The sequence below is a fragment of the Saimiri boliviensis genome, chromosome 16 (genome assembly GCF_048565385.1).
Source record: "Saimiri boliviensis isolate mSaiBol1 chromosome 16, mSaiBol1.pri, whole genome shotgun sequence".
Taxonomy (NCBI): Eukaryota; Metazoa; Chordata; class Mammalia; order Primates; family Cebidae; genus Saimiri; species Saimiri boliviensis.
This window is the reverse complement of record NC_133464.1, coordinates 3,843,629-3,870,378: the sequence shown is the minus strand read 5'-3', so window position 1 is coordinate 3,870,378 and position 26,750 is coordinate 3,843,629. Positions and strand designations below refer to the sequence as shown.

At 46.8% G+C, this 26,750-nt stretch overlaps 1 protein-coding gene across 1 annotated transcript in view; it reads right to left on the bottom strand.

Annotated features, from left to right (window-relative positions):
* COL4A1 (collagen type IV alpha 1 chain) overlaps window positions 1-26,750 on the bottom strand; it is a 151,016-nt gene that overhangs the window by 88,683 nt on the left and 35,583 nt on the right. The window contains exon 2 of the mRNA XM_039473372.2: window positions 639-698. Within this exon, the coding sequence (XP_039329306.1) occupies window positions 639-698 (60 nt within the window). The remainder of the gene's footprint in view (window positions 1-638; window positions 699-26,750) is intronic.

Sequence of the window (26,750 nt, the reverse complement as noted above, 5' to 3'; positions counted from 1 at the left end):
AAAATGGTCAGGCGCCCTCTTTCCAGCCAACTGAAATGCACAGACTCAGCTTGCCTTCCAGAGAAAGTTACCTTTGTCTGGATCCCTTGTTCTTAAATGAGAGAAAGGGGGAGAGCTTGCTTAGAAAGAAATATATTTTAATTTTACATGTGGGAAACACTACGTTTTCCAAACAATATTTTTATAAATAAATATAGACAAGCATGTGATGGATTAAAAAATGGTTTAAAAATACTAATTTGAACAGCAGGCCCTCAAGTAGAACAGGAACTAGTTTCTTTTTCCAGAAAAATGCTAAAATTAGTCCTTATACCTCAATTCCAAAAAGTACAATCAGTTCAACAGATTTTCTGCCAATACACTTGTTCCTCTTAGAGTCAAAAAGGAAAATAAACCAACTATCTTTTTCTACATTAACTGCCACATACTATTACAGTCTTTGTAGAATAGCTATTATAATCATATTACTACTCAGAAGTAATGTCAAGCCTGGTTTTGCTTCATTTGTATTGCTCTGGGGAAATAATTACCAAAACAGCAACAAGGCTTTCACCTGAATTGCTGATCATTCAGTTAACGTCAGTGCAGTACTGTCCAATACAAGAGGAAATGTTGTGATTTAAATTTCGGCTACTCACCTTCTGTCCCTTCACTCCATGGCAGTCACATTTACCACAGCCAGAGCCAGCACAGCCTCCCTGGAAGGAAGAGAAAACACGTTTAAATAGAAGAACACTTTCAAAGCGAGGTGGATCTGTGAATGGAGATGATTCTGGCAGGCTGACCTGTTCATGAGAGAAGCCTGCCCCGGCCTTGGGACACAGTCTTATCGGCCCTGAGTTCCCCGGGGCTGTCACGCGCTTCCACTTAGTGCAGATCCCTCGCCCAAACAGACAAAACAAAGATCCTTGAGTAGAACAAATCAAAGTGCTACTTCGTCCAAAAAGTGAACAATGTCACCTGTATTTTTTGTCCTTTGTGAATTTCTCTGTTTGAAGCTGACTCCCTCGGGGATGGTTCTGGCAGGGCACCCCCCACATTGGCAAACCTACCGAAATGCCATGCTTCTTATTCAGAGGTGTCAGGCATGAGACCACCGGGAGACTGAGAGCTCCCGAGGACGAGGACGCCGTCCCAGGGACACACAGCCATGCAAAGGAAGTTTGTACAGAGACAATAAAGGAATGAGCTGCCTTTTAAGCCCAAATCTTAAAGAACTCCTTTTTGAATTCAGTTCAAGCTTGAATGTCCCATTAAAGAATAGCCAACACCAAAACATTCCTGTAGTTCATTTCCTTTTTTTTTTTTTTAAGACAAAGTGTCACTCTTGTTGCCCAGGCTGGAGTGCCGTAGCACGATCTCGGCTCACTGCAACATCCGCCTCCCCGGTTCAAGTGATTCTCCTGCCTCAGCATCCCAAGTAGCTGGGATTACAGGCATCTGCCACCACACCTGGCTAATTTCTTGTATTTTTAGTAGAGACAGGGTTTCATCATGTTGACCAGGCTGGTCTCGAACTCCTGACCTCAAGTGATCCACCCTCCTCGGCCTCTCAAAGTGCTGGGATTACTGGAGTCAGCCACCGCAGCTGGGCTGTAGTTCACTTCTAACATAAAAATTCATGTTAAAAATGCGAGGAAATAAATCCAAGCATGTGATAAAAGCTGGAAAGGAAGCGAACTACCATGCCTTCAGACGCCTGCCAGGCCCCACACACAGTCAGCTGTCACCTAATATTTATTGTTATCAGTCATTTCAAGATAGGTAGTGCCATCCCCATTAATAGGTGTAGAAACTGAATTAGAAGGTTTGGTATAACATGCTAGGACAAAGCGGAAATCAGAAACCAGCTTTAACTTCCACTATGTAAAACTGCCGTCACATGAAAAGATAGAAGACGTGACCATATGTACACGCATTTGCAGCTCCCTGAGAAGAACCCCGGTTTTAGCATGACAGACACAGGTATTGTGGACGGAATGTAAAGAGGTACGGCGTGAATCATTTGATTAATACGCTTTATTAGAGGCTCTGCTTTAAATCTGATACAAAATGTTTACTCATATTCTACTTTAGGTGATTACCGTTTCCTGAAACTAAAATCATGCCACGAATAGTACTGTGATCATGCAAAGTGTACATTTTCAACAACGTAGTATAGTCAAGCCTCAGCTACATCGCCATTGAGACTTCTGCATGAAACAGTCACATCTGGAGACATTTATTTTGTAAATCTAAATCTGAACAAGTGCCTCCAAGACAGTAAGCTGTTCTCAATTTTGTATTTTGGAAATGGGGACAGCTGACAACAGTCCAAGCAAACCAGAAACGATGGGTCCGTGTTTTTCTCTGACTCACATTTTAGGCAATTTTCAGCCTACACTCTCATAACCTCCTAACATTTTAAATCAAACCATGTGCACAGATTTGCTCATAATCTGGGTTTCGGCGACCATGCAGAGGCATCCTAAGAGACGATGAGGTCAAAATCTGTAACCTGTACCCCAGGAGGTCCACCCAAAGCGGACAAACACCAGTACCGAGAGAGTTCACCAGAGGTACCTGACGCAGCCAGCACTACCACGTGTCTAACCCCCAGGTGAGGGTCACCTGCTCCCTCCCTGGCTCCTTCGAAGTGCTGACTGCATGCCTCTATTGTCAGGCTTATCACGTTTCTCCTTCTTCACTTACTTCTGTGTCTCCCTGGTACACCCTGAGTGCTTTGGGGACAGCCAGCCCCACGTACAGCTCACACCAGGCTCCCATAGCAGTGAGCCTGATGTGAGCTGTATTTCATCTAGAACTACAGCAATTATAAAACCCACACTAAGAAATAAAGAATGGTACTAATGAAACGATGACACATTATCAATTGTTAATCTATCCCATTTTCAGCGTTGTTAAAACATTAATTAATGCACATCTTAGAACTGAGGAAATCTGTACCCAATTATGGTTGTGTTCTTGGGCTGTTACTGGTGTTGCCCATCTAAGCAACCTTAAATCGCAACTGTAGACGGAAATCCAGTGGTACCGCGCACCTCAGCTCACAGTGATGCATTCCTGCACAACCGTGTTGTGGGACAGAGCTCCAAACGGAACTGGAAACGCTTGCCTGACCGCACCAGATCCCAGAGTAGCCAGGGAAGAGCTGGGGACTCTTGGGGGTACACTGGCTCCTGGAGCCCCCCGGAGCAGCTATTCCATCACCAGGTCACCTCCAAGCCTCTGGGGTTCTGGGGCAGATTCTTTGCTGGGACTATGCCACTGCCCACAACCTGTTTGCTTTTGAGCCAGGTTTAGAAACACATCTCTGTTCTTTAAACTCTGTTGTACTTCATCTCCCCCCTGCAGATATCGGAAGGAAAACCCACCGGGCTAAGTCTCATGTATCTGCAGAATCCATTTAGGAAGTGTCCACCAGTCACCTGGACTTAGCTGGCGGAAGCCCGACACCAGCCTGAAGCAGCGTGGATTTTCCGCTGGTGGGTCAATTGCTTTCTGGGAAACAGCAGATGAAGCAGGGATCCAAAGGACTGAAGCTGAAAATGGCTATGTGGTGACCTAGAGTTTTCTCTTCTGAAATGTTGATAAAATCTCAGAAGCTTATCTTTCTGCAATGTGAGGGAGGTTATAAAGATGAACTTCTTTGAACTGTGCCCTTAAGCCATCCGTGAATGCCTCCATTGCTAGGGATTGCAGGTAAGAGGCTGCGGTGGATAGCTGTACCCTGGGGACCACGTCAGGTCCTAACAAGCACCGGGGCAAATCGGAGATGAGGAAGGACTAAGCCCCCACCCCCGGCCTGCCCCCACCCGCTTACGCTTTTTCATAAGCAAGCATGTGTTTTAAATCCTAGATCAAAAACATTTATGGCTTTATTCACGTAGGGAATTTTATTATCAGTTCTGGCCCTAGAAGACAATTCTAAAAAACTGATCATTTCAAAAATATCTAAATTAGGGTCAGCTTTTCAGAACAAAAGATGTCTAAGACCATGATTTTTGTATCACATTCTGGGCGGCCTAGCATTTTATGTAAATGGTTTTGTTAAATTTAAAAAACAAAAAACAAAAAACTAGCTTTTAGAATGACAGACAAATATTCTAAGATATATGTTTACTTTATTAAATAATATCTGTTCTGAAATATCACTATTCTTGTCCTTCCTAATTTCTGTTATATAAGGGCTCATGCTAGGTTTTACCCTGGCATATGAAGGTATTTTAGCTGCAATTCAAGGGTTCACTCCTAAAAAAAAAAAAATATGAATGATGACCTGAGTACCTCCTTTCCGACAGGGGTAATGTATAAGCTTGATATAGTGAATTAAAATAAAAGCCTTAAGCAATATAAGTCTTAATTCTCTGTTGTGAATTACTATGTTTGAAAGGGGTACATAATTAATGCGGGTTTCCCAGATTCACAATTTCACTGGTGACCTGACACGTGAAAGGCTATGTCACCATTTCATCATTTCCTGAGGAATCACATCTTGCATCTGGACTCAGAAAAATCCAGAGATATATGCAGGCTGGCGACTCTGCCCGCTCCCTGCTGGCTGCACGTCTGAGGGTCTGCATGAGGGCTGAGCATTCTCCCTGCGTCTGGAGTATGTTGGCCCCACACAGGAGCTCCCATTTCATCTGTTTCAGATCTAGAACAGGAAGAACTGGTACATTCTGTGCAATACTCATTCTCCTTCTTCCTGGTTTTCCCCTCACTGGTGTTCTAGGGTCAATGAGTTCCAAGTTCCTGGAGCAATGCCTGTTTTGTCTGCCTGGGAGGCACGCACTTACCCCAAGTGGTCAGGAGGATGAAGGTCGGTCACGAAGGCAGTCTCTAACTGGAGGACAGGGAATATGGCTGAGAGTTCTCAAAGGCAAGAACAGCGGGGGGCTCAGTCTCTCTTATAGAAGTAGACCAGACATGGAAAACAGCAACATGGGAACCCCATACCAAGGCAGAAAAACAGGACCCTAGAAAAGTCTCGAGGTTTGGGGGCGGAATTTATTATTTATGCTCCTAAAACAGTAGGCAAATTTCATGAAAACCAAGTCGATTTTGAAAGTCCTTTTAGCCTCTTCCCAGCAGACCATGCGGTCTACAGAACATAATAAGTTGTCTCAAATGGAAGCTGAACGGAATTAATTGTGTTTGAAACAGAAAAAAAGAATAATAAGAGTCCCCAGTGGACTCTGTCAGACACACACATGCACACCTAACTTCAATAGCAGAGATCAACTTTAAACGAAAACAAAAAATACAATATGACAGGAATGCAAAAGGTACTACAAAGTAATCCCCAAACCAAGTATCTTTTATACTCTCTAAAAGTCTGTTACACTTTTCAGGGTATGTTAAAACAATTACAATTGTGAGGCTTTTCTTTCGTGCCCCAATGAAGATAGTCAGAAACGCACCATCAGTATTAATGTTATAAAGTATATTAAGTTCTGAAAATGCACAAAGATTTTACAATACACAGTACACGTGCCCAAGAAAGAAGGAGACGAAGAGAAGACAATGGTTTTCATAGGAAATCAAGCCTCTTTCCGATTTTCTCTGATCTGCAGACCAAGGGGGCGCTCTTCTCAACATGAAAGTGAATTCCATGCCAGAGGAAGCTCACTCATTCTGTTTGGAGAATGCCTTTTTAACTTAACCGAAGAACGCCAGCTGCTATGCTACTTGTGTGTGTGTGTGTGTGTGTGTGTGTGTGAGAGAGAGAGGAGAGAGAGAAAGAAAGAGAGAGAGAGAGAGTGAGGGAGGGTGCAGTGTTACACAGTTTAACTGGGACGTGTCTACTGATGGAGGCACATTTGGAATTAAACAGGATGAAGTCCTCAATTTTCTGATTTTTTTCCTGCTTTTGATGGAAGATAGACCTTTAACATCCCGGCTTTAACAATTTTTATGTGTTTCACATCCCACCAAATAGGGACATGTGGAGATCTGCCAAGTCTAAACAGCTTATCTTTCAAATTCTTTCTTGCATTCCCTACGCTGCGCAAAATGTCAAAATACTTTCCTGGTGATACTGCCGCCCAGGGCTCCTCCTGGTCGCAGCACTTCCTCAGGGAGCCTTTTGAATGATTACCTACGCAACGTAATAAACGGCTGGGGTCAAGAGACTGTGTTTTAGGGCTACTTGGGCAGAATTAAACATGAGCAGCAAGCGTGGGCCTCACACGCTCCCGGTGGGATTGTGAGTGGAACGTTCCCAACCCTTCTGGAAGCTGCTTGGCAGCCTCTGCTGAAGCTGCGCCCTGGCCCTGGCTCCTTCCCCGAAATTCTGCTCCCAGCGATAATCCCCACGGCCACACAGCAGGGACTCACTGGCACATTTCTCCAACTGAGGCAACTTGGACAGAACCACATTGACCCTTATCAAGTGCTGCCAGGGTTTAAGCTTTTCAATCCTAAAACGGAGTCTTGCTCTGTCTCCCAGGCTGGAGTGCAGTGGCGTGATCTCGGCTCACTGCAACCTCTGCCTCCTGGGTTCAAATGGTTCTCCTGCCTCAGCCTCCCGAGTAGCTGGGATTACAGGCACGGGCCACCATGCCAAGCTAATGTTTTGTATTTTTAGTAGAGATGGGGTTTCGCCATGTTGGCCAGGCTGGTCTTGAACTCATGGCCTCAAGTGTTCCAACCACCTCGGCCTCCCAAAGTGCTGGGATTACAAGTGTGAGCCACTGTGCCTGGACTCAATTCTATTATTTAAATTCCACTTCATTCACACACACAACAGGCTAGTGTGGTAACCACACACAGACACCCCAGGATAGCGGCACCGCACAGCGTGTATATGGAGGATGGACTTCCTAGCTTCTGTCCTGTTGGCCTGTGCTGCCTGCATCATGCTTGTGTACACCACGTGGCTATGAGGTTCTGAGAAATGGCTCTCTTGGACTCCCCAGGGCCCTGCAGTGCCCTAAAAAACTTCTCCAAAGAGAGCACACTATGTAGGATCCCACCATACTAAGTTCAAGAACAGGGCCACCTGTCTATGGAGAAAGAAGTCAGAATTGTGATGACCTTCTGTGGCGGTGGCAAAGGCAGGGACGAGGGAGGTTTCTGGGGGGCAGGAGACACCCTCTGCCTGTTGAGGACAGTGACTACATGGGTGTATACATCTGTAAAAATTCCTTGAGGTGCACACTTGTGATTTTTGCACTTTGTTGTATTTCAATAACATTTGAGAAAAGGAGACATGCTCAAGCATGTTCACAGCAGCACTATCCACAATCACCCCAGCTAGAAACAGTTCTAGGGGTGGAGAAACGATGGTATGTGTTCATGGAGGGGAGTCCCTGGCCACACCGGGGCAGGCCAGCTACAGCACCCAGAGCAAGCTGAACCAGGTGCAAGAGGACAAACCGGGTGAGTCCATCTGTGTAAAGGTCAAAGCCCAGCAAGATGACATCGGATACTGGTTACTCTCGGGGCTAATGACTAGAAGAGGACCCCAGGGGTTTCCTGCCTTCTGGTAATGTTCTGGTTCATTGTCTGGGTCCATGGCTATGTTCACTTCAGGAAAAGGGCACTCAGCTGTGCCCTTCACATTTGATATGTTTCTCTAAGTTTCTAGACTTCAACAGAAGTTAGTCCTCCAAACAAGTGTCTGTAGAATTTAAAAATTGCTAACAAAATAGTAAGATATAAGCCAAACGTTGTATTACAAATAATGATTTCTTTAAAGCTTACATTTATACATTTTTCAACTTCCCAAAATATATTTAGTATTGTGGATTTAAAGGTAAAATTAACTTTTCTCCCTTATATATTCTCGCAGAAGTCAAAATCAATGTGCTTTCATCTGCCTTTGTTTCATTACCATAATCATTTTGTTTCGACTAATGTAAGATAGATGTGATCCCAAAGATGTGAACATAACTCCTCAACATCAAATTAACTCACCTGAGAGGACAATTTAGTTAAATAATATTTCTGTTCCATTTAATAATGGAAGACATTGAAACAGAGCAGTCCTTACTACTGTTTAGAGTTACACAAGATTTCTTCTCTAATTTGAAAACAAACGTTGATACATTCTTGGGGAAAAAAAGCCCAAAACATTTGAGAAACAGTGAATGTGTAGTATGTAACACGTCCCTCTCTGTGCTGCGGTATGACTAAGATCCGTACATGTGAGATGCATGCTGTCTGATGCTTCTCATTAGAGGCTGAGTTTGCAGAGCTGAAAGAGCGCCCAGCGAACAGCACGCTTTGAGGAAATGAGGGTTTTTTGGCTTCTCTCAGGATCAACGTGTGACTGCAGTTCTGGTCCCATTTTCCCCATCATACAATTTTGTTGACTCATTTTTCACTTCTCTTCTTGCCTTTCTCCCACTAAACGGGGGTGGACGTTAAAGTTCCCGCTCGGGGAATAAGACGGCCTGGAATGAATGGCCACGTAGGCCAGCGCTTCACCTCCAGGTCACTGGTCTCGGTCCAGCCTCAAGCAGATGTGACTATGATGAGTTGCCATGGGTCAGTGGATCCTTGGATGACTGTGTGTGAAATGAGTTGGTGGGCTTCGTCTGTCCGCTGGGACCCTGGGGTGGAAACGCCCCCGGGAGGCATGACCTGGGGCGAGCCTTCCCGTGCTTGTGAGTCACCGGCCTGACGCACTAGCCAGGGGGGCAAGGCCAGGCGTCCCCAGCATCCAGTACCCACGGAGCCCCTCCCAAACCAAGTGTCGGCTCCAGGAAAATGTGTAGACTTGAGACACGCTGTGTTCTCTCCCTGAGGCTCAAACTCCTTGCTCCAGAGGAGGAATCTCCCCACGCCCCACCCCCAGCGCTGTTACTCTTAGCTGCTCTCCCCGGTTCCCTGGATTCTTTTCTCACCGGCCCTGCTCCCTTCCTTTGTAACTTTCATCCTTAGCCCCTTCCTTCCACCAATGTCTGTTTTATAGGCACCCTTTGAAGAACAGCAAATTTACCCAGCTAGGCATGAAAAACAGATGCTGGACTATTTCTTCCAACTCTGGGAACCTGTGCAGCTCCCCGGCTGTGCTGAAGGACAGGGAGTTCTTCTGGCTATTCCTGGTTTTCATCTTCCACAGTCTACTCCTGCCACACCCAGGTGCCACCCTGGCCTGCACCAATCACGTGGATGTCTGCCTTCACTTTCAACATCTGTCTTCCAGGCCCAGCACAAGCAAGACAGCCTCCAGGCCCCATGCCCACAACTGGGGTGAGTGGGCGGGGCAGGGGCAGGACCCGCAAGCCTGTGCCAGGTGCTCCTTCACTGCCCGGTCATACTTTCTCAACAGGTGGTGAGATTTACTTCCCATCTACGGCATGCCTGCATGGGCCAGGCACCCATCAATGCTAAGAATACAGAGCCGAGTGTGTGAGCAAGCCAGATAAGGAAAGGTGAAACTTCAACACAACGTGGGCTGCAAGGGAGGTGAGCAGGACCCACAGGCATGCCAGAGGGAGACTCGGGGACCCCCATAGTAGGGCGCACTTCAGCCAAGTTGTGAAAAGTCAGAGCTGTTCACCTAGGAAGAACCCAGGATGAGGGAGAGACGGTGAGAACAGGCTGCCAGGCAGGTGCTAGCCGGTACAGAAGTAAGAGCACATTCCTGAGGCAGACGGGAATTCAGCTTTGGAGATCCTGGCTGCACAGCCTGATAGCATAAAGACCTTGAACGCATGCCTGACTTACGGCAGAGGCAGAGTCTTCTCTGCCTTAATTCTTCTTAGTCCCAATAGCATTGACTCTGATAAAGGAGTCTACAACTGCTATCTAAAAAAGCGATAGCACATTTATGGGAAGACTTGCAGAAATTCCAACAACTGGATATAAGTGTCTTCTTCATTAATTCCTCATCATAAATAAATTACTTTTATTTTTTTTGAGGCGGTGTCTCGCTCTGTCGCCCAGGCTGGAGTGCTGTGGCGCCATCTCAGCTCACTGCAACCTCTGCCTCCCAGATTCAGGTGATTCTCCTGTCTCAACGTCTCGAGTAGCTGGATTCCAGGTGCCTGCCACCACGCCTGGCTAATTTTTCTACTTTGAGTTGAGATGGGGTTTTGCCTTGTTGGCCGGGCTGGTCTCAAACTCCTGACCTCAAGTGATCCACCCCACCTCGGCCTCCCAAAGTGCTGGGATTACAGAAGTGAGCCACCGCTCCTGGCCAAATAAATTAATCTATTGCGTCTACAATCTCCAAATTTATAAAAATATTTAATTCAAAAGCATCTTTTTACACATAATCATATGTATTCTATATAATTACATGTATATGTGTCTGTATATGTATAAAGTATAATGTGCTGTCTTCATGCCCATCATCGAGATTAAACTGGAGTAGGGGAAGGTTTGTAAAAGAAATACGCTACAGGTGCTGTAAGAAAATATGTAAAGAAATATGCTAACCCCAAAATCCAAAATCCAAAATCCAAATGCTCCAAAATCTAAAACTTTCTCAGCGCCAACATGATGCCACACGTGGAAAACCCCACACCCTCTGACCCCACCCACACCTTTATGCATTAAACCTTCAGAAGAACTCCTCACTGGGTCTAGATTTGAAACCAAAGGATCACTCAGACAACCTCTGCTGTCTGTCCTTCTGTGGTCCAGGAAGTGCACTGCATATTGTCACAAAGGAGAAATTCCAAACAAATGGCCTCATTAATGCTGTGATCCATATGTTGGCTATCAGGAGGGATTATGCAGATAGCTTCCCACCCACAGAATTCTCTTTGAAGCTTATCTGGAAGGTTCCCTTTGCTCCTGGGAAGTGATACGCAGCAGGAAGCCAGGAGGGTGGCTTTGCTCTGAGGAAGACTCAGCAGCCCCATGCTCTATTTATCCCACTGCGTTCCACCAGCTGATCCTTTAAGGAGCCTTACAGTTTGTAACACACTTTAAAAGGAAACATGAAAAGCCTGAGTGACTAGTGAAACATTTCAAGTATGACGGACATGCAACTCAGAAACAGTTTCATAAAACCAGTGGTGGCAGGATTACCACTTTCCTTCTTAAATGATTCAGTTGTTTAAATCATTGCTGATTCTGTGTTCGTCCTCTCCCCCAGAATAGTGACATCACTAATCTCTTCCAGTGGAGGTCTGGAATGCAACCCAAGTTATATGACCTCCCCTGTTCTCTGTGTGTTCCCATCCTAAAAAGATAAATTCTTCTTCTAAAGAGCAGACTTAGGTAAGCCCTCCTTTTCTGTGGAACTGGGGAATATGTGGCTGAACAGGCCTGCTACTCCTACTCACTTGGTAGCAATTTAATGAGCACTTACTATATGCTTGGCACTGTACTTGCCATCTGGAGGGTAAAGACAGGCATGAGCTGTGTTCTCGAGGAGCCTGCCAGCTAAGAGGAGAGGGGCTGTGGCCCCTGCCAGGCTAAGCCCATTAAAAGGAAGGTGGCTGGGCAAGCCAGCAGGAGCACGCTTCCCGGGGAAGAGGTCTGTGTGCCAGCAGAACAGCCCGGGTGTCAGCTTCAGCCCTGCACACGGCTGCCTGAAGGCAGCAGTGCTGCAAGGACGCTGGTGGGACGAAAGGCCAAGTGGCTTCCAGCCCATTTTCTAGCCAGCCTTGGGGAGGGTCTAAAAGTTTAGAGCTGAGGGAGACTGAGTCCATTCTCCGGACTTTGGTGACATTCACCTGTGAGACTTGTGTCAAGTGGATTAGCATGAGGAGGGAAGAGAAGTGAGGAGCCCTGCAGGGGGTCCTTGTCATTGGGGATGGGATCCAGAGCAGGGCAACGGCGGGAAGCAGGGAGAGGGAGTGCACGGGAGGGAGGCAGGTCAGTGTCGGGGAAGGAGAGGTGGTCTTCCAGTGAGTGCCCCTGCAGGGATGGTGATTCCACCAGGAGCAGGGGGGAAGGAGGGGAGGGAGGAGGAGGAGGAGGAGGAGGGTGAGAGGATGGGGCAGGAGGCAAAGGAAAGGAAGGACTGTGGCTGGCCTTAGGACAGCAGAAGATAATAGGTCTCATTTTCTTGGCTGGCAAGTCTACTGTCAATTAGGCAAATTTTATGGGAAGATTTTTAGTCTATGAATCAAACTGCGTATCTCATGTTCTTCTTATCCATTAAATCTTATCTAACTTAAGGTTATATTCATTGATCTACGGAAAAAAAATGAAAATTCTAATGCAAAAAAGACCACAGATCCAGCAGTCAATCATTTCAGCCTCCTCCCCATGAAATCCCCAGCTAGAGACAGGACAGCTAAATAACGCTGCATGGTGTTCAAGAACTGTCCTGGCCCCAGGCGACAGGGTGAACAGGGCGTGGCTTCTTCCTTTGGGCATATTCTAGTCTAGGGGGAAAAGCACATCAATAAAACAAAATGACTCCACAGGATGATCGCGACAAAACTACAAGATGCTGGAGAAGGACCGTGAGTTTGGACTAGGGTGGTGTGTCCAGCGGAAGAGTGAAGAAGGCAGAGGAGGGGGGCCACGTGCTGAGCAGTGCCGCTGTGTCACGGACTGGCAGGCAGTGTGAACCCCCGCCCTCGAGGGAGCAGATGGACTGGACCTCGGCGCCCAGAACCGGGGGGAGGATGTCACTGCCCGGGAAGGCAAAAGAGGAAATTCCAGAGGAGAAAGCAGGGGGACCAAATATGGAGTTGAGAATGTGCTCAGCGGGTCTGAGGACCTGGGAAGTTTAAGGAGGGCTGACCCCCAGGAGTGCTTACAGGTGCAACTGGAAATGTGGAGGTCGGTCATGCAGTGAGGGGTTTGCACCCGCCCCAAGCCGGCTACACCCCATTCACGCCCCCGACCAGGGAGGCCATCCGAGACTTCCAGCAACAAGGATAGGAAATAGATATTCTTTCCTGTGGGACAGAATCTAACCAGGCACGATGCACCAAACAAGTGCGTTCTATTGATTGATTTGATATTACTTCCATTACACAGAGGGACTATTAAATATTCTCTTATGACAGCAATCATAGCTGTTCGTCCCTCTTGTCAGAAACCAGACATGTCTTTAAAAACTCTTCATGTTTAGACTAATCCCAGCCAGCCAGAGTGAAACTAAAGTGGAGTTTTCATAACCGCACTCACTAGCAAAGCCACTTTTCAGAAATAAATGGAAGGATTCATACTATTTATAAATGATAGATTCTAAAATGCTGCTGCACAGCTCCCGAAACCCACAGAAATCACTCCTGAAAACATCACCCTCTAAGTATACTATTATCTGATTTGTATCTTTAAAACCAGGTTTGAAAACTCAAACATAATGTAAACAGAAACAGCATGTAATAAACCCTTCAGAATAATGAACATGTGGGAGAGATCACGAAGAAACCCTCTCTGCATTTGACAAATGGTCAGAGATCCAGCTGGGAGGCTTCCATGTGACATCCGTCCAAGGTCATGAGCAGATGTGAGCTGAACAGCAGCTAAAACCCTCTGTAAGAATGTGGAAGATAATGGCTGGTAGACCCAAAATGCTACCCTGCAAACCATAAATGCCACTTCCAAAGGACCCACCTATAAACACAAGCACAACATTTGTGGTTAAAGAAGAGAAAATGAGGTACACCACAGAGGAAAGCTGACTGCTGCTGGTCAGAGCCATGGTTTCTCAATGACATGCTCCGGTGTTTGTGCAGCGGCAGACGGTGCCAAGGGTTATCCCTCCAGGCCCCTGTGAGGCACTGCGGTCAGCCATACAAGGTCAGTGTGTGTTGGGGCCTCCTTTCCGAACCACACTGCCCCTCTGTATCCCTGAGTGGAGTCCCACTCTTAGACATGAAAAAGGAGACTACATAAATAGAGTTTACCAACACCTCTTGAAACCAAATGGTCTAATCAATTGACAAGTGTAATGCTAGGTAGCTATAGAAATGAGTTACGACTTCAGAAACGCTTGTCTTTTCCAAAGGAACCTAAGAAAAATATATAGCAGCCTTAAGCCATTCATAATTTATTATGAAAATAAATAAGAAATACGAAAAATATGGAAAATGTAGCTCATCCCATGTCGCTGGTCCTTCAATTTGAATGAGTGACACACAAACAGCACTCTTTCCTTTTTGTTCTCGTTGCCATTCATTGAATATTTATTTTCCCATTGCCTGCACTGCATACGGTACAACAAGGCTATGAGACTTACGGAAATAGAAACATGCTTCCCAATGACAAAGTACTTGTAGTAACATCTAGAAAATTCTAGAAAACCTTTTCCTACCACAACTGTGACTCTTAAATAAGCCGAAGTCACGTGAAGCCAAAGTGAACTGGACAGCACTCAGGAAAATAAAATTTCAATGGTAATAAATATTTTGAATTTGAAAATGTTTTCCATCTAAGTGCTACCTTCTCCTCCCGGCTCTGCATCCGGTTTTGTGTAAGAGTTGAATCTGTAGATACACTACAGTCAGCTGACATGCACGACATAGTAGGGCCACAGCCAAAATATCAGCTTACCAGGCAGCTCTTTCTTCTGTATGTAATAGATATACAAAAAGTACTTGTAGTAACATCTAGAAAATTCTAGAAAACCTTCTGTTACTACAACTGTGAAGCTTAAATAGCAGATGTCATGTGAAGCCAAAATGAACCAGACAGCACTCAAGAAAATAAAATTTAAATGGTAATAAATATTTTGAATTTGAAAATGTTTTTCCATCTATTTACACCAACTGTGTGCCTCTTCTTTAATAAAAAATAGTCCACCTGAAATTGCCAGGTGATGTAAATGATAATTTAATAAATAAGGTAATAAAAAATAGTAACTTTTTGGTTGTTGCTTTGACTTCTATCTTGGTTTAACTGGAGCTTTTGGTAGTCTTACCATGCAAAGAAACTGATAGACTGTAGTTCCCACAATTTAAGGACACTTTAAATCATTAAATATCTTCAAATAATAAACATTATGTTCAGCATAGTTTTAGTATTAGATGTATTTAATTGCATTTCATAGCATTAAAAGGGAAAATACGTGTATGATAGATACATGCAGACTTCATCTGTCAACCAAAGTATTTGTTGAACTTGAGGATCTCATTAACTAGACATTCTGAGCAACCTACAGGATCCTTTGCGGATGCAAAGACTTCAGATGACAGGGGGCCGCCCGGTCCCTGGAGTGAGCCCCTTGGCTTCCAAGGCCATTTCTGACTCGTGTGCCCTCTGCTCAGCTTTCAGAACTACACTCAGAGGTTTTTTCCATCTTGTTAATTTGCACATTTTACCTTTTTAAGGCAATACTCCCCAGACCTTGTTTTCCTTTCAAAGAGCCACCGTTTCCTCCTCTTCCGTCTAGCCTTAATTGTTTTATTTTTGTTTTTTAGCTCATTGACCCTAATTAGGTGGTTCTAGCTCATTCAGTCCAGTGACTAACTGCATGATTCACTCTCCAGGCAGGACATATTTATTCTAAACTTTGTGCAAATCTAAAACAAACTGAAAGTATTTCATTAACAATACTACTTTAAAAAAAATCCTTTTAAAAGCATTATCTACAAAATCTAGGTGGAGCAGAACACGAGATGGGAAATCTTATTTTAGCCTAAGGAGTTGAAGGAATCAGTGCTGTCCATCTTGCCCCGTCTGCTGTACTCTGCTGACTAGACAGGAAACTGGCTTAGCACAAATTTTCCTTTTCAAAAACTAGAGCGAATCTTTACTGCAACAATTCACTGTGCCGAGCTTACTGGCCAGTTTTGGGACTTTTTGGTTCATAAAGAAAAGTGAAACTAAAAGTGTATTGTTAAGAATGTGTTTGCAACATGATAAAATATTGTAATTTAAAATCAAATCAAGTCAGTCAACCTAATTTAATTATATGAATGTAATGGCCACAGAAATCAGACCAAGAAAGGAAGCGGGAGCTAGGTACTACCTTCTCCTCCCGGTTCTGCAGTCTGTTTTTGTGCAAGAGTTGAATCCGTAGGTAGACTACAGTCAGCTGACATGAGCAACATAGTAGGGCCACAGCCAAAATACCAGCTCCCCAGGCAGCTCTTTCTTCTGTATGTAATAGATGGAAAGCTGCATCCCGTTACTCTGAAGGCCACTGTATGTGGACCATGCTACCAGGAAACCTAATCTTACCCCTCTCCCATTCACTCTGGTCAGGGGCCATTCTTCTATTTCATGCCACCTCTGCCTGGTGCCACCTGTCTTAGTCTGTTCCCACATTGCTAATAAAAACACACCCAGGACTGGGCAATTTATAAAGGAAAGAGGTTTAATGCACTCACAGTTCCACATGGCTGGGGAGGTCTCACAGTCATGGTGGAAGACAGAGGAAGAGCAAAGTCACATCTTACATGGTGGCAGGCAAGGCAGCTTGAGCAAGGGAACTCCCATGTCTAAAACCATCACATCTCATGAGCCTTATTCACTACCAGGAGAACAGTAAGGGGGAGACGGCCCATGATTCGATTATCTTCAGCTGGCTCTGTCCTTACACATGGGGATTATTACAATTCAAGGTGAGACATGGGTGGGGACACAGCCAAACCACATCCCACCATTACAGGTAACCCCTCCATACAGGACAGGCTTGTGACTTACTGAACTCACAGACCCCTAGCAGTCATACCAACTAAAACCAAGTATCACCTCGGCAAGGATGGTACAGAAGACCATCTCTGGCCCAAGAATTCTAGAGATGAAGACGGAATGCAGGCCTCTCGTGCTGACATATGGTATGACATTTTTTCTGTTTAATGGGTACAGAGTTTCAGATTGGCAAGAGGAAAAGCGTTCTGGAGTGGATGGTGGGAACAGTCACACAGCAATATGACTGAACTCACAGCCAGTGAACTCTACACTTAACAATGGCCAAAGTGGGACCTGTTACGTTATGCGTATTTGACAACAGTTTAAAAAATGGGCAAAAGATTTGTTCACCAACTCCACAAACTCTCCTTACAGTCCCAATGTGGTCACAGTGGAGCTCACCACGGGAGAGGACACCCCAGGAAGGGAGAATGGAGCCCCTACACACCGCCCTGGTGCATGAAGCCCCCCACCCATTACAACTTCACCAAGAAGGGACTGCCTCTGCTGGAATTTCACAGCCAAGCTATTGGCCCTTGGACAATCTTGGATTCTCTGAAAACGATGTTTGAAGTTGCTTCCTTTCCGCCTCCTGGGTTTGGGGACCTGCTGGCTCACTGGGTTTCTGCTGCGTGCTCCTGAAGAGCTGCCACTGCTTAGATTTTGGGAACAAAAGCTCCAGTGCTGCTTCTGTGGCTTTTCAGCAGCCCAAGGCTTTCAGATCAAGTCGAGCTCCTCAAAATTTAAGATTCAAATTACTGCAGATAAAAAGAAGACACAGATGCAATGGACTGCCCAGGTTCCATGCCCCCTAGAGAGAACTCACATCCTGCTGTGCCCAGGGAACCACACCCAAGGGGAATTCCTCAAGCTATCTGGGGATTTGCATCAGAGCTGAGGGCGCTTCCTGTGAGCTCCCCATGTGGAGACAGCGCAGGGGCAGGGGCTCTGCCAGACATTGTCTCAGAAGGACACTCTGCTTCCTCTGCCACCCCCAGGCCTGGGGCAGTGCCTGTCATGTGTTCCTTCAGAGCTTCTGCGAGGCCAGAGCTGCGCCAGGCACTGTCTCCCTGGTGACAGTGAATGACTCATCCCCAGGCCAGCGCACAGTGGGTGCATAGAACAGGTGGGCACCTGCGTTCCAACTGTGACCGGGCGGGAAGCCGGGAAACACTGGGTCCTGTTTGAAGGGATTTCAAAAGCATGCAGGAGGCCCATGCCTCCAGCCACTGGGTGGAGTGTGGTTTCTTCCACGCTACCTTGGAGGAGGAATGAAAAGAGAAGCAGTGTTTTTAGTACCCCGTGTGTGTGGCAGAGCTTCAGAAACACATTCTTCCTTAATGGTCACCATAGCCCGAGAGGTGGGTGTCGCTGCCTCAGTCCCACAGGCAAGGACCCTGAGGTCTACAAGGCCAAGGGCTTGCCCCGCACCTGCCCGCCAGAAGGCAGGGCCGAGGCCAGCCAGGGAGGGACCCAGCACCCTCACCCTCCACCATCAGCCTTCCCAGTGGACAACATGGAAAACGCAGCTACTGCCTCAAAACGCACCTGCCCTCCCAGAGAGGTGGGAGACCGTCCAACGGGAAGCTCACTTATAGTTACAGGAAATCAGAAGGCAACAGCTTTTCAGAAGTTCCTGAGATGTGCGTAACTTAAGTATGGGATTTTAATCCTACTGATCTTCCTCCTCCTCTTAATTCTACTTTTTATTTAGACAAAAATCACGCAGAGATCAACCATCTCAGAGTGCTTTTCATCTCACATTCCTGCTACTGTACAAGGAGAGGAAGTGTGTCCCAGGCTCTTAACCCCCCGAGTCCGGAGTTCACACAATGGGAAGGAAAGTGAAACAAACACGTTTCAGGGAAACGCACGTCTCCTGATTACGCCGGGCTGTCGAGTCCTCCCGACCTGGAATTTCCAGCTGTCCTGATCCACTTCACGCCGACGTGTTGCCCAGTCAGTCTATGTCTCCTTCATGATAACCTTCCAGTTTACGGTTGTGTTTTCAAACCACTATTTCATTTCAAGGTCACAAGGAGTTCACCAAGAACTGTGCCCTAAAGGCGGGCCGCAAAGAGTCCACCAAGAACTGTGCCCTAAAGGCAGGTAGCAAGGAGTCCACCAAGAACTGTGCCCTAAAGGCGGGTCGCAAGGAGTCCACCAACACCTGTGTCCTAAAGGCGGGTCACAAGGAGTCCACCAACACCTGTGTCCTAAAGGCGGGTTGCTAGCACTGACACCCCAAGGACCTTGTCAGCTTAGAGGAGCTCCGGAGAGTGTGGATCAGAGTTGGACACCATAAATTGTGAATCTGAACTTGGATCAAGTGAGCCAAAGTTCTCCAGAGCAGGCAGGTAGGTCTAGCTGGCTGAACCCTGTCCGCTCTCCAAACACGCCTGGAAACCTCCCACACAGCACAAAGCCATCAAGGAACACAAGGCCAAAGAATACAGAGTGCACCCTCTCCAGGCCACGCCAGAGACAAACCACCCAGACCAAGGAAAGACGACTGTCTGCAGTCAATTCACAACGGCCTTGGCCTCCAGGAGTGAAGTCACACCCCTCATCGAACACTTCACAATCAGGAACGGAGGCTCAGATGAGAAAACAGAGTACAGCGTGTAATCAAAAAGTATTGGGAAAACCACCCAACTCTTCACCAGATCAAGTACAAAGCAGATTATTCAGAGAAAATGAGCCCCATCATCCCTTACAGACCCACTTTGAAAGATGCATTAAAATGAACAAGCTGTGTATTTTTCTTCTTATTATTTTATTATTTTGGGAGACAGGATCTCTCTCTGTTGCCCAGGCTGGAGTACAGTGTGGCAATCATAGCTCACTGCAACCTCACACTCCTGGACTCACACGGTCCTCCTGCCCTAGCCTCCTAAGAAGCTGGGAATACAGGCTTGTACCACCACGCCCAGCTCCTGTGTCTATTTTTATCATCAAAATGAAATTGGTGCTATCTTTTAGATGAATGAGAAATTAGATTTTGCCTCTTGTGTGGATAATAACAGTTCGTCAATTACACAGTAAATGAAAATGTGAACTTAATCGTTAAATAGAATATTATTCTACAGATCATTTCTTGAAAACACTTACTAGGGCTTTTAAGTAAACTTTAAAGAAATGTAAGTTTAGGCTCTCAACATTAGGACCGAGTAAAAATGAATTCCTCACTATAAATAAAGGAAAATCCAAAATTAAACAGCTACATGTTTACTATTCTTTAAAAGAGAAAAAAAGTAGGCCAGCATTTTTTCAAAGCCAACACATCTGTAAAAACTGTATCAGAAGAAAAAGTTCAGGACAGCCTCATCCCTTGCACTGCTTGGCGGGAGAGGGCGGCTGCGGCCGCTGTGCCCCCAGTCTGCTCTGAGACGGCTTTCCAACACACACCCCAGCTCCGTGCCCAGCCCCTCCCAGCCAGGAATGAAGGCTGAGCAGGGAGGAGGCATTCCACACCCACCTCTCAGGGGTCCAGGTTAATTATTTCTGGGGTCAAAGGACCACAGACTCCAATCCTTCTTCATGGGAGGGATAGACACAGACTTCAAGGAATTGCAACCCTCATAAAATGCGTATTTTCAGCTCTCAGGGACCTGTTTGCCATTCCCAGTAGAACCATGAATTCCGCCCTCTGGAGTTAGCTGAGTGAACGAACCTGGCTGGAGGTTACCTCTTAAAACTAAAACTTGGCAACCCCTACCTGCGCCCAAATCCAAATTCCCAATGATTCCTCAAAAGGACAGAGAGGGTGGTAGGAAGAAAGGGAAGAGGAAAAGGAAGGAGGAGAAAAACGTAACACGGTTAAAACAATGTATTTCAATGGATTGACATTCGGGCCTCGGGTTCCAGAATCTACCAAAGAATGCCAGCTCTAGTCCATACATTAATTAGATCCAAAGGTCTTCACATTTCAAAAAGGAAACTGTTTTGACAGGCTACTTTGGTTTACTGAATCAAAAGTATTAAGTAAGATTCTCTCCACCTCTCTCTCTCTCTCTCTCTCTCTCTCTCTGTCTCCTCCTTCTTTCTGTCTTTCTTTCTCCCCCTTCTCCTCTTTCCTTCCATCTCTCCTTCCTCAGCGGTTGATGGAGGGAGCGCAGGCCTCTGGAGCACTGAGCTGAGGCAGCCACTGGCCCCTGCACCGCGTGATCCCAGGGGCTTAGGCTCTGAGGTCTGGGACACCCTTTTCCCTGTTTCCCATTGTCTCCCACTGTCTCTTCACAGGGCTTTCTTGCCTCCTTCTTGTTGCTGGAATGCCGAGTGCTGCTCTAGCTCAGCCCACCTCGGCTCTGCAAGGCGCCGGGCGGTGGGCACGGTCCCACCGACATGGGCCGTGACTGCTCGGAGAGCTTCTCGTTGCCTTCTCCATTCTCTGTTATGCTCCAGATGATTCAAGTTCAAATCTAAGTGCTCTGGGACTGTGTGGAGCGTGGCCTCACTTCCACTCAGCGAGGTGAAAGGCAGGAGGTAGAAATCCCAGGGAAAGGGAACAGGAAAGCATCGGCTGCAGTACCATTTGGGTTTCTTTTCCACATGCAGATTTCCTAAGTCTACAAAGGCAATCTGAGTACCTCACAAGGCCAGAAAGGGCGTGGAGCAGATTCTGCATAATGAAGAGTATTAAAGTAGTCAAAAACAAGTCCTGCACAGTCTTGGGACTGAGGCGCTCTAAAGTTCAGCTGTGTGCAGTTGTGTTCACAGCCCCAGCTCCTGCGAACCCAGGAGAGACGGCACGTGTGCTTTCACTAGGCTTCAGGGCGCGTCAGCCTGGGATCAGAAAGTGTATGACGCTGAGAGTCAGGGGAGCTGATTCTGACTCACGAAGGCAGGGCCTGGCCAACCGACGCCTCACAGGTGACCGCAGCCCCAAACCAGGGAGCTGCAGGCCGTGCTGGCCTTCAGGAAAGGAGGAGCCCACCTCCTCCATGCACGTCCTGTGAGCAAATGCGACACATAAAACCGACTGATTATCTGTGTCACTAGGTGTCTTCCTGAAGGCCTCCATGCTACCAGCATTCTTGGGTTTGGGAGCTGCCCGTCGAGTATGATGGCACTCCTGAAGACGACGTGGCAGCCATCGAAATGCCACACCAGCCAGGGCCATTCCTCACCCCCAGCACTGACTTTCAGAGAACACTAGACTCTAAGACTCCACAGGAATTCCTGAGCACCTCCCCAGACTCCAGCACACCTGCTGGGATGGTGTCTGGGATGGTGTCTGGACGTGTGCAAGGGCCCCCAGCTCAACCATCTGCGGCGTCATCACCCAGAGTCCTGGATGGCCACCGCATGGAGACAGATGCGCATGGTGGCGGTCCCCAGACGCAGATGCAGCAGGCAAGGGGACTGAGCCAGCAGCCCGGCGGGGGGTGCCGCATAACCTAAAGAATGAAGTCATGCCCTGGCCTGCACCCGGGAAACTGCACACAGCAAAAGATCGCCGCTGAGATAAAGAGCTGAAAGCTATTCCCCCATTCAGCTGTTTCAGCCGTGCGGTCTCACAATGGGCTCACAGACGGCAGCATCCACACGCACCAAGCTCTGGGCCAGCCCAAGGGACGCGAGGGGAGCCGGCAAGCCACCATTCTCCACGTGGAGAGACGGACGTGTCCCAACCCGCCTGGGGCAGTTCCAACTCCATCGCCACGAATCCTAGCTCAGGAAAAGCAAGACGAGGCTGCCAACCTCTGGTCCACCCACCCTGGAGTCGCGCCAGTAGCAATGTGGGCACTGAGCTGGATATGGGTAAGAAAACCTTAAAACTCAAAACCTAAACTCAAAAAAAATCTAGCAAAGGAACAGCAGCTACAAGAAAGGCAAGGCAATATGGTGGCCAGGGGGCTTCAGTGCAGGTCACCCAAACCAGATGCTGACCCGGGGACACAGGGCAGTGCCGGGCTGACTGGCGCAGAAGCAAGCACTGGATGTAGAATAGAAAACTGCCACAATGTTACAATTCCTGAACTTCAAAAAGGTACCATGCTTAGGTAAAAGAAAATCCTCGTCCTTGGGTGTAACGCTGACATGCTCAGGGGCTGAGAGAGATGACCTTTATAACTTACTCTCAAAGGGCATCGCAAAAACTAAGAGTAATATGGAGAGGCAGCAAAAACTCAAATGTGGCAAAATGTGAGCAATTGATGAATCTTAAGTGGAAAGCATGTAGGCGTTTATTTTCATAATTCCTGTAACTTTTCTAGAAATTTAATTTTTTAATAAAAAAATTTTTTTTTAAATCAGATTAATGAAATTTGAGAAAACTGGAAAGGAATCCAAAAACTTAAAAAGGGCATAAGGCAGCAGAGTTGCACTCTGCCAGGGCCCGGCAGCCCAGGGCAAATGTAAAGCAAGCCTTTTTGAGCAGATAAGGATTAACCACAAAGGAAACCCACAGCGAGGGCAGCCGCTGCTGAGCAGAGCACAAATAGGACAATGAGCCCACTGGAGAAAGGATTTCCGGTCCCCCAGTGGGCCCTGAGCCTCCCCACCATCCACACAGGCGAGGGAAGGACCTCGCACTATCTGGTGTCCAGGGAGTCCCTGCATGACCCAGCGGAGGGAGGAAGGGCAGGGAGATGGAGCCGCGCACACTTTCAGCACCTCCAAGAAGGACAGAGGGAGAACTGTGGAAAGGATGCCCTACTCAGGCTCACAAAGATGGACGTGGTTTCCTTTCTTAGGTGCATCCTGAGCCACACAGCTGTCATCTCAGCACCTCCCGTTCTCTGAGGCGCTTCTAGTGGTTGTACAAGCAGAAGGGCTTGAGGAATCTTTGCAAAGCATCCCTGTGCTGGAGTGCCCGGATAGCTCCGGAGAGCTAGCAGTCTCTGGAGTTTCCCTTATCCACCAGTGAGCTCCCCTTATCCAAGCACCCAAAACAGGGGCTGGGCTCTGTACTCTTCAGGTTTTCAGTGACACAAGTGTAAGAAGGACTTAGACAAAGAAAACTGATCTACAGCTGGAAACAGCTGAAAATTAACATGGAGTAGATAATAGCTAATATAAAATTTGCAATATTTCAGGATTTACAGATTCAAGGGTTCTTAAATAATAGCACTGGAATAGCTTCAAAATAAGACACATAATAGATGTTTAATTTAAAAAATTATCCTGTATAACATTTAGGACAATATGTAATTATTATTACATGTATATTTATTTCTATATGTATATTTATAGATACGTAAAAATATTTAGGTCAGGATTTTAAATCTCATAAAGATCCTATACATGGCTGCACATTTGTTATTCCCCAGCTAGACTCCAAACATTGGCAAACACCTGGAACACAGCTGCAAAAAAAAAAAAAAAAAAAAAAAAAAAAAAGGTGGAGGGGGAAATGCTTGGGAAAACAGCAGTCACAAAGCTCACGGCTGGACTCCAGGAGGAAAGTTTGACAGACCACTGTCAAGCATCTACAGTATACAAGACAGTCACTGGCCTCAGTCAAGCCCTGACACGTAAACACAAGCGCCCAGCTTCAGCAGGGCCGATGCCCGCCATGTCCTGCCTCTGCACACTGGCAGTGCCAGCCCAAAACCAGGAAGGGCAGACAGGTGACGAATGGCTCTGCACAATGTGTGATGAGCACTCTGATGCCTGGCATACCAGGCTCAAGACCTTGGACCTGACTGCAAAAGATGGCAGGGATTTCTTGGGTGGGGAGGGGAGGGAGAGGGAGGTGAGTGTGCAGAAGCTGGCACCACCAACTCTCTGCTCTCTTTAGAGAGAAGGCGGCCAACTTCGACGGGCCAAGTGAGCATTTAACAAAAATGTGTTGAGTAAAAAAAATGACATTAGGATAATGTTAACTTTACTCCACCAGAAAAGCTTGCTCATTTGGCTTTTCCAGGTGATTTCAGGGTGATGTGGCAGAGAAAATGATTCTGAGCTTCACAGGCTCGGTTACAATGCTGGCATGCCCCTGCGCTCTGCTGGCATTGGCGGCATGGCTTGCCAAGGGGTTCCTCCTCTCCACGCCTGGGTGCCTTGTCCATGAACCCATGAGGGAATGACACCTGCCTCTTAAGACAGCTGGGACAAGGAAATCAGCTGACTTCCAGGAGAACACACCTGGCACATGGGAGGCTCAGCAAGTCTGACTCTGAGGTCCGCCCATCTTCCAGCAGAGGGTAGGTGAGACACAAGGAGGAGAGAACTTGTCTGAAGCAGTGAGAAATGGGAAGGAACCCAAGCAGGGGTGAGCAGGAACCCCACCTTCAAGGGTCCAGCAGGAGTCCAACATGCGGAAGCCAAACCTCCGCGCACCCGACGTGCCTTGCGGCTCCACGGCCCACCTCTTGCAGCGCAAAGAACCGACCAGGCTCACCAGGGTGACCTGGTGCCACTGGGAAAGCTCCAGCTGTACTGACAGCGTGCTCTGCTAAAAATGGTCTGAGCATAACCTATTTCAGTAAAGACATCAATGGCAAACTCTTTAAAAATAATTGTAGCATTTTAAGGAAAGTTTCAGAAAATTAACTCATATCTAGAAAAAAAATTCCCTGATGCCAGTGAAATAAGACTTTTTTATTCTCCAGTGCTCAAAGGTATATGGTGAACCATCGCTTTTATGATATAATTTAATAATAGGGGAAAATGTAGAATAATTCAACTAAAAACCTTTATAAAACCAGAAGCATACCTATTTTTCCTATGGCATAGGGTGAAAATTGTCATAAAAATATTTTTTGAATTATGCTGCAAGATTGGGCCTGTAGTTCACAGGCACATATGAAAGAAACACAGAATCAAAGTAATGAAGGACATTGGGAATTACGAAAATAGCGATGTTATTTTACATTTATCTCATGTATTTATGATGATCAGTGTCCAAAACAAGAAATTATAAAAGTTTAGCTGCACCCAGAACACACTGGCATATAAAAGTTGCTGCACCTGGAACTGGGTCTCTCGGGCTGGCTGGGTCCCCATGCATGTCCAGCGCAGGTGACATCTGACGGAAGACACAACACAAACAGCAGCCCCTTGCCCGCAGGGCGGTCCCCAGCTGACCGCAGGGCACAGCACCTCCCGATCACCTGCCCCCGACACCACCAACCTACCATAAAGATCATATTTCAGGTCCAAAACTCTCCGTGTTAGCTTCCTCAGCTGGGTGAAGGAGTCCAGAGACCCACACACAGGGTAAAATGTCAGAGGGGGCTGGCACTGTGAGGCCAGAAACACATAAATGCCGAAATGGCTGTGACCTGATCTGGGGAGATGCCAAAATGAAACCAGAGCTGGTAAACGGACTAAAGCATCCTCTCCACACATGCCCCAGCCTTCACCCTGCACCCCACTTCAACACAAACGACTGCTTGTTGGTTTGGGTTTGAAATAGTTGGTCTGCATCAGCCAGATGTCATCACAGGTCACCTGGAAGACTACAAAGCTGCTGTGAAGGCTGGAACCTTGTTCTTCAGAGAAATGACAGAAACCTTCATCTACCTGAAACTGACTTGGGTTCATCCTGCCATACCGAGCAGGGCTACCTACATTCACCATTTCCTTGATGCACATTGTTTCTAGTGAATAACAATGCAACTTTCCTCTTCATGTTTTCTAATCAGACTCCAAGGAAGGAGAACTTGTAAAAAGGAATAATTAAGGGAAGAATTATTCAAATGACCAGGACAATGGTAGAAGCAACTAACTTGCCATAAATGACCCAAGGTTCTGATACAAATGTGTAAGGAAAGGAGATAAAGGGAAGAGCTATCAGTTTTTAGTTTCTCCTGTTGTTTTAGGCTTGTTTCGTGTTATCTCATTTGTTTTTACAACAACCGTGTCGGGTTAATAATTATAGGGTCGTTTCAAGGCCCCTTTGTACACTGACTGGACGGTCCAGAGGCTTAGAGTGGGAATGGGGTCTCTGACTTCCCAGGCCAGCGTTTCCGCCACGCCACACAGCCTCTCCACCATCACCACACACACGCCGTAGCAGGGGGCACTGGCCAAAACTATGCCCTTTGTAGAGACGTCTATTTCTCTAACAGTGACCATTTACTGCGTCACCAGGAAACACAGCCTACAGCTGTGTTTTTAAGTCTAGAAGCAAAGAAACCACAGTAGCAATGGGCATGCCTAGCCCTCCTAACTTCGCTTCTAAGTGTTGTTTTTCCATAGAAGGGTCCAGAACTCTTAAGAGAAAGGCCGATTTCAGGGATGAGGCAGAGAGAAAACAAGGTGAGCCTGGAGCTTCTGATTCCAGGAAAGCAAGGACA